At 40.6% G+C, this 7,819-nt stretch overlaps 1 protein-coding gene across 1 annotated transcript in view; it reads right to left on the bottom strand.

The window, feature by feature from the left end:
* CD74 (CD74 molecule) overlaps positions 1 to 7,248 on the bottom strand; it is a 19,535-nt gene extending 12,287 nt beyond the window's left edge. Inside the window, exons 1-4 of the mRNA XM_042448905.1 lie at positions 7,219 to 7,248; positions 6,219 to 6,388; positions 967 to 1,142; positions 73 to 143 (exon numbers count right to left, since the gene is read on the bottom strand). Coding sequence (XP_042304839.1) covers positions 73 to 143; positions 967 to 1,142; positions 6,219 to 6,388; positions 7,219 to 7,236 — 435 coding nt within the window. The 5' untranslated portion in view covers positions 7,237 to 7,248. The remainder of the gene's footprint in view (positions 1 to 72; positions 144 to 966; positions 1,143 to 6,218; positions 6,389 to 7,218) is intronic.
* Positions 7,249 to 7,819: the final 571 nt, after the last annotated feature.

Genomic DNA, 7,819 nt, shown 5'->3' with positions numbered 1-7,819 from the left:
AAAAGCAAGAACACAAAATAGTATTCAATCTTGGATCCTTCCTTTCTGACTGTTTCCTCTTGCTAAGCTTACCTCATCATCCCTCATGACAAGTGGCATCATGTTGACCATTGACATCTTCATCCTGTTAGCTGGCTTGGAGTCTATAGAAAGAGAAATTAGTCTAAAACTTGCAGTGCATTTTTTTTAAATCCCATAAAACAACAGTTTCCTCCAAGGACATGCCCTTAAAACAGATAAGGACAAACTCAAAAAGATATGTGATTTTTTTTTAACTTTAAAATTTTTGGCTGCATTGCTTAACACTACGTTTCCCAGCTCATGCATCTATACATGGTAATAGGGAATACAGTGGCTTCTATGATTTTAACTTTTGTACTCAGTTATATATCTTTACATTTTAGGATCTTTTCTAGTTCAGTTAACAACAACAGAAACATTTCTTAGAGTCCTCAGCTGGCAAGGAGCAGAGTCTGGAAGTTGTAGACCAAATTATTATTATTTACCAAACTCTGGGCATGTGTATGTGAACAATGGAATTTGAGACATCTGAGTAGGAGACACATACTCTCATCCTCATTACATGCTTGGTCCCCTCACAAATTCCCTTTCAAAACTCTCCTGAAATGCTGATGTCTTTTTTTTTAAGGTCCAAGTGATGGTACAAGTCGTGTAACGTCACAAGGGGTAGCCCTGGTGTTGCCATTTTAAGCACTAAACATAGTTGTACAGAGTATGGCATTCAGTTAAAAACATCAAATACATATACACTTTGCAAAACAGCACTCTTGCACTGAGACTCCTCCCTCCTGGTTGAGAAGTGGAAGAGGTCTAGGCCCTGCATTTCACAGCCAGATTCTGAGATCTGGGAACCCTAAGCAACATGGCTATGGTTACTACTGTCACATACAGTTTAACATACAGTTGTGGTATAAAGGAAGTCAAAAGGAGCGAGCAGCCACTAACTCTGAGAAAGTTTTTGAGTCAGCGATCCTAGCTTCAGTTCCGCAGTGTCCTTGGCCAGTTTAGTAATCCGTTCATTGTGATGATACACAAAGAAGACAGTGAGTGCCTGGCCAGCAATAAGCAGGGCTACCAGGATGGATAAGGTCGTGTAGATGGTTCTACGGCTGCAAGAGCTCCTGCAAGAGAGAAAAGAAGTATGTTGGTGCTCATTTAATGGTCTGGGTAGATGAGAGTGTACTGATGTAGAAGGGAATCAAAATAATGTGCCAGAAACATCATCTCTACAAAAACAGGAGAAAGATCTTGGCAGGGGTGTAGCTATTGGGAGGGGCAAAGCAAAAGCACTGCTCCCTGAAACCAGAATTCTGTGCCACCCAAATGGAAGTTTCCTTCAGTCCCCCAATTTCTAGTACTGCAGAGAAGGAGACAGTCAAATACATTCACACCTAGAACTCTATTATTTGCTGTATTCATGTTCCCATGTTCACATAGCCTGCGCCTTTTCTTTGGATGCCTAAACTCTGTTTCTAAATGTATGACTGAAATTTTAACCTATGGCAATGCTAGAAATGTAGAGAATGAAGGAAATTTTTCAAGGGGGGGGGGCAGATTTATAATGGGAGATAATGGCCTCTGCAGCTGCTGCTTGCAGCAGCCTAATGATTAAGTTTTTTAAAGTTGGCTTTTGTGGACTGCAGCCCATTTGCATTTGATGTTTGGAGTCCGTGCATTTGCAGTCTATGAGAGTTTAGGCCAAACAAAACCTCTCCATTTTTCAAGTGTGAGAAGACTCTTCTATAATTTTTGCTTTCTCAAATTAACACAAATTAACACAGGTATCCACTCTGGACACACTCAGGTGTGGCATATCTCCCAATGTGTCATCCTCCTCACTTGGTAAGATGGCACAAAATCTACAATCAGATTTCCTGTGATTTCAATGACTAATTATGGGCACTGAGGAAGAAAGCAAGTGGATCAAGGTCACATGATGGGTGGATGGGTAGCAAAACACACACAACTTTCTTGATTTAGATATTCTTCCCCTCCAAAAGAGAGAGAGAGTGTGTGTGTGTATGTGTATGTGTGGCATACATTGGTACCTGTATGCAAATGAACATTATTATTAAATACATCTTAACCAAAAAAAGAAAAGAAGTATACACTGTGGTAAAAGTAATTGCTGAACAAGATATAGCTTAGAATGGAAGAAGTCCACATTTGATTGCCTAGATTCTTTCCCTTGTTCTCTTTTGTTTTTACTAATTCATATATACCTCATCTGTACTAAAATGTCTCCTCAGACTTAACATCTTCAATGAAAAGCAGCTTGAGGAAATGGCTGGGGTCTGGCCACCAGCCATGATCTAGTTTTCCTGTGACATCATTTGTTGCTAGGTAGACTGAACTTGAAAGTAGGAGAGAAAAACTGTTCTGTTTTGGCTCTTCCTACTGAGGCAAAACGTATCCGCTGGCTTGTTTTTCTTATAGCAGAAGAACCAACACTTGCACCTGTATTTTTGCAATGTACCTTCTTCTAAAAACCCTTTTTCATTTTTGCAAATAACCAACCAGAAGAAGCAATGCAGTGGGTATGGTTGCAATGCAGACAGAAACCATGCCATAGGAAAGCATTTGAATAGTGCCAATTCATACCATTTTCTCAGTGAAAATCACCACACAGCACTTCTATATCTCCCATTAATAAAAACATAACCTAGTAAATAGCATCTATAGAGTGGATCACTTTGGAAAAGCAAATATGGATAGTCTGGGTACCAATTCACTAAATGAAGTTTTTATCACCTATCTTTAACTTTTCCCTCTCAGCTTCTTATCACATGTCCTTCCTTCTAGATTAAGAAAAAGGTAGGAGACCAAAGCTTTACTTTGAGGCTACAGATAGATAGGTATAACAGATAGTGAAAGCTGAGAGGCAAGGTGCTTCTCTGCCAGTCTGTTATTTTTTCAAGGGTTGTTCCTGGTTATTAGGTTGTCTGTTGCCTAAAAGGATCTTAGCTCATCTATTGTAGGATTTTTATTCACTTTATTCAGTTAGATCTGTATAGATCTGCTCATTAAGAGAGCATTCCTTCGGAAGCAAATAAGAGGTTGGAACCTACTTGAGCAATCATTTCTTGGATGACAAGTGGAGCAATCCATCCACTCATGGGATAACCCTCACATGCCAAACAAGGCAGGAGGCTTAGGTCCAAAACACACCACGGAAATAATCCAGTTTCAGGCCGCTTTAACTGCCCTGGCTCAGTGCTAGGGTATCCAAGGAATTGTAGTTTATTGTGGCACCAGAGTTCTCTGACAGAGAAGGCTTAATGTCTCACAAAACTACAAATCTCAGAATTCCCTAGCATTGAACCAGGCAGTCTCAAACTGAATTATTTCTGCAGTCTGTTTTAGACCTAAGTTATTTTTTCTTTTGGTTCTTTTGGAACACCTTCCCTTCCCTGCCAGTTTAATTATCTAGCCCTGACCTAAGTAACTGCAACATGTTTGCTGAACCTAAACCTACCAAACACTAGTTCTTTCTTTCTTTCTTTCGGGTGGGTGGGGCAGCATGGATTGTTCCTCCTCCATTCCAGATTGATAATTCGTAGTAAATTCCAACCTCTCATTCTCAGAATGGCACACATTTGATTTTGTCATGTCCCATGAACTGCTGGTCAGATATTTGGGGGGGGGGGGGATGAAATCCACTTTTAATTTTGTCGCAGTTTGCCTCTTTTTATTCTATGAAAGCAAAACCACACCACTATTCTCTTTCTTCTCTTCCGAAAATTTATTATTTTTCTCCATTTCTGATGTGATTCTCCTGACTACGTTTAAGGAAGAGAATTTACATCTGGCTGGCAGAGCAGGAGAAATAAAACAGGCAGGGAAGGAATCACAATGGAACCAACAGAAATCCCAAGAATGTCCTAAATTCAAGAACATACTACGTGTGTGTGTGTGTGTGTGTGTGTGTGTGTGTGTTTGTGTGTACAGAATGTAACTTCTTCAAAACCACATACACAGTCTGCCTCTTCCACATAAGCCTTAAGATCGGAGCGCTTCTTAAAGCTGCTACCATTTTAATTCACTCTTGACCCTTGCGTTCCAAGAAGTTGTGAAAAGTATTCTGCATGCTCTCAATTACAACTCCTATAGCAGTTGAATCTGACTGTAATCTTGAGCAGGGGCTGCTTTGTGAAGGCATAGCCCTGAAAGACAGCTAAAAATACATCAAACAAATCAGAGGCACATCTTAGAAACAAGTCTAGTGTTTGTCACTCATAGGTTCCCCCCCTCAAGTAATGGTATTAAAGGTAATTAACGTTTTCAAAATCACTACCTGATTTTTCAGGGCACTTTTGGATTATGTCAAAATGAGGTTTTTTCCCCTCCATTCCACTGAACAATGAACTCCTACTATTTATGCTGAAACAATCAGCCACCACCCTCATCTTAATTCAAGATGAAAACGTGCATGCTGGAGCTATTTGTCTTAAAGTGTTCTGGATCTGATTCATAAGCATATCAGAATGCTTGTTGCTTCAAAAGAACTCTCCAGTAGAATTCGGCCAGCGTTGTTCGGTGGTTTGCACATTGGGCTATGACTCTGGGGACCAGGGTTTCAATTCGCACTTAGCTGTGAAAACCCACTGGGCCCCCTTGGGCAAGTCACACTCTCTCAGCCCCAGAGAAAGGCAAAGGCAAACCACCTCTGAACAAATCTTGCCAAGAAAACCATGTAATAGGTTTGCCTTAGGGTTGCCACAAATTGGAAATGACTTGAAGGCACACAACAACAACAACAACAACAAAATATTTCTTAGACACAAGCCAAGAGGTCTGTAAATAATGTTGAAGTGCAGCTGTGAAGTTTTTGAACAACCTTCTTCCTAGTAACATCGGGTGTATTCACTCTTCTACAATCTGATTGGATTTGGCTGTGAGGTTTAGCATCTGTTGCCAGTTGCCAGCACCGCAGCTCTGAAATTCCCCCAAATGGTCACTGTTGCTAAAAAAAAATTATTATTTGTCATTTAAAGCCAAGAAGGTAAAGAACCTAATAGCATAAGAAAATGAAAAACTGTTGCACACTGAGTAATAATGCAGCACAGAGGCTAAAAAGTGTGGGAACTCTGGTTCAAATTGCTCTTCTTCTATGATGCCTCCTTATGTCTTATGTCTTGCTATGTCTTTTCCCCAGCTGGGTTTAGAAAATTCTGTGGAATAATTGCACATTTACACCCTCCAGATCAGATAGAAATTTGCTATTAGAGCATTAAAGGGTTAAGGGGAAAGAAGCACACAGGCATACACTTATTTTCCACTATGCAAAGGGATCTGGTAGCACCTTTGAGACTAACTGGGCGAAAGTTGTATCATAAGCTTTTGGAGACTAGGTCTACTATGAAAGTTCATGCTATGATTTCTTTCGCACAGTTAGTCCCAAAGGTGCTGCAAGATCCCTTTGCAAACCGATATTCCAGACTAACATGGTCCTGTCTCTCAGAAGCCAAATATCCCAAAGGAAGCCTTCTTTTGTGCTGAGAAATTAGGGCCTGTGTCCCAAAGAAGGCTGCTTCTAGGCAAGGCTTAATTTAAACCTGGTCCCCTCTCTCTTTGTGTGCAGGGTGATCAGATGTCATTATTATTATTATTTTCTTATATCCTAACTTTCTCCCAATGTAAGGCTGCAAGGTGGTGAACAAGTAGAAAACAATACAATTTAAAAACAATACAAAACATTAAAATACATAAATATAATAACATCAAAGGATAAGGCACCACAAAATGCAGAACATTCAAGAAAAATGGAAGACGTGACAAAATAAAAGCTAACAGTACTCATAAAAATATGAATCCATGCTTAAAATTGAGGACATCTTTGAATTCCTGCTGGACAGAAGGTTGAAATGTAGGACAGATCCTGGAAAAGGAGGACATCTGTGCACACAACCTGCCACACCAGTCAGGTGCAAATAGCAGTCAGAAAAGTTAGCCTTTTGTACTAGAATTTGCTGGCTGGGGATTCTGAGTGCCGTAGTCTCAAAAGATAACTTTAGGCTTTAGGCTGGAAATTGCATAAAAAGCACACCATGAAGCTACAAGATCTCCAGCCTCATGTGCCTTCTTCACATGTGGCACAGAGAAAAATATTCATTGAGCTCTACCCACTCCCCCACCTTAGCCAGGAAGTGAACATGTGAAATAAAGAGAGGAGAAAGCCCAGCAAAAAATATAAATACCTTGCTGGCTGTCCCACCACATCAGCTGGTGGGTTAGGGAGAAGGTTGTTCTGGTCATCCTCCATGGTGCTGGTCTTCTCAGGAGCTGACTTCTGCTGCTGTGGTTGGAAGCTGACTGGAAAGGCTTTTTCCAAGGGGATCTCTGACTCTAAACTCTTCTTCAGAAGCTTCTTGAACCACAGAAGAGGGAAGTGAAAGTGACCAGACTTCAAGATTTGGAAATACCCTTCAAACCTCCTCCCACGCCTGGACCCTACAGGTCTCCAAGGGGGCTACATTCTCTCAGGTCTACCTTTCAAGTAATCTCATTGGTCCCTGGAAATGGCATCACTGGTTGGCAGGCAGGAGTCTGCATTTTTTCCATTCACTGCATAGATGGTGCTGAGAGAGCAGCATATCTGGCCTGCCTTTCTCTGCATAGCAAGATTTACAGTCAGCCCTCTGTAACCACTGATTTTTTATCAATGGATTTAACTATCCACGGCTTGAAAATATATTTTAAAAAACACAAATTCCAATAAGCAAAGCTCGATCTTGCCCTTTTATTTAAAGAACACTCTTTTATTGTGCCATTGTTTTTAATGGAACTTGAGCATCCACAGATTTTAGTAGTCTTGAAACCAGCAGATACTGAGGGCCCACAATATTTATATTCAGTCAAGCAAAATTGTCACTAAATATTTCTTGGGAGATATTTTAGAGATATACTTTTACATTGGAAGGAAGTTGAACTGCTCTGTGTTGAGGCTATACATATTTGTTCCTTAGCTTAGTAAATAATAGTTGTGGAATCCAATCAGCATTAATTCAGCAGAGACAAGATTTTCAGGCAGCACTGTAGAATTCGTACAGCTTTGTGTCATGACATGGGCCTTCCGGTCCAGTCATTGTGCCTTCACCATTGCACAGCACAGTTGCCTTTCCTGTAAGTGCTTCCAAAATTGCTCCAATGTTTCTGGGTGGTTTTATTTATGAACAGCAGCTGGCACCAATCTCTTACCTGTTGTGGATCCATCATTCTAGGTGCAAATTTCCATTGGAAAAATCCTTTTCCATGCACATGCTAACAGAGCCAGTGAGGAATTTTTGTGAGTTTTCTCTTCAACGGGATATTACCAACTGCTTCACCAAAGCTAAAAGAGAGAAGCGTTTGTTTTTTAGTCTTTTTCTTTTTTTTCTTTTGGTCCTGTCATTTTTGGCAGAAAGAAGAGAAAGTTCTCTGTTTTGACCAGATGTGTCTGCCATGAGTAAATCTTTTAAAAGCTGATGTATAGCTATGAGAGAGAGCCAGTTGGTGTAGTAGCTTGAGCACTGGACTATGTCTCTGGAGACCAGGGTTTGAATTCCAGCTCTGCTGTGGAAACCAACTGGGTGATCTTGGGCAAGTCACACTCTCTCAGCCTCAGAGGATGGCGATAGAAAAAACCCTCTGAAGAAATTTGCCAAGAATATCCCATGATAGGTTTCCTTAGGGTCTCCTTTAAGTCAGAAATGACTTGAAAGCATACAGCAGCAAAAACAACAATAGCTGTAAGATACCCTTTAACTCTTTTGGTCTGTTGTTGTTCCCCACCTTGATCCATGGAGAGAGACGGCTAAGA

This window comes from Sceloporus undulatus, chromosome 2, assembly GCF_019175285.1.
Source record: "Sceloporus undulatus isolate JIND9_A2432 ecotype Alabama chromosome 2, SceUnd_v1.1, whole genome shotgun sequence".
NCBI lineage: Eukaryota > Metazoa > Chordata > Lepidosauria > Squamata > Phrynosomatidae > Sceloporus > Sceloporus undulatus.
Note: the sequence above shows the minus strand (reverse complement) of the source record. Positions and strands in the feature narration are given on the sequence as shown.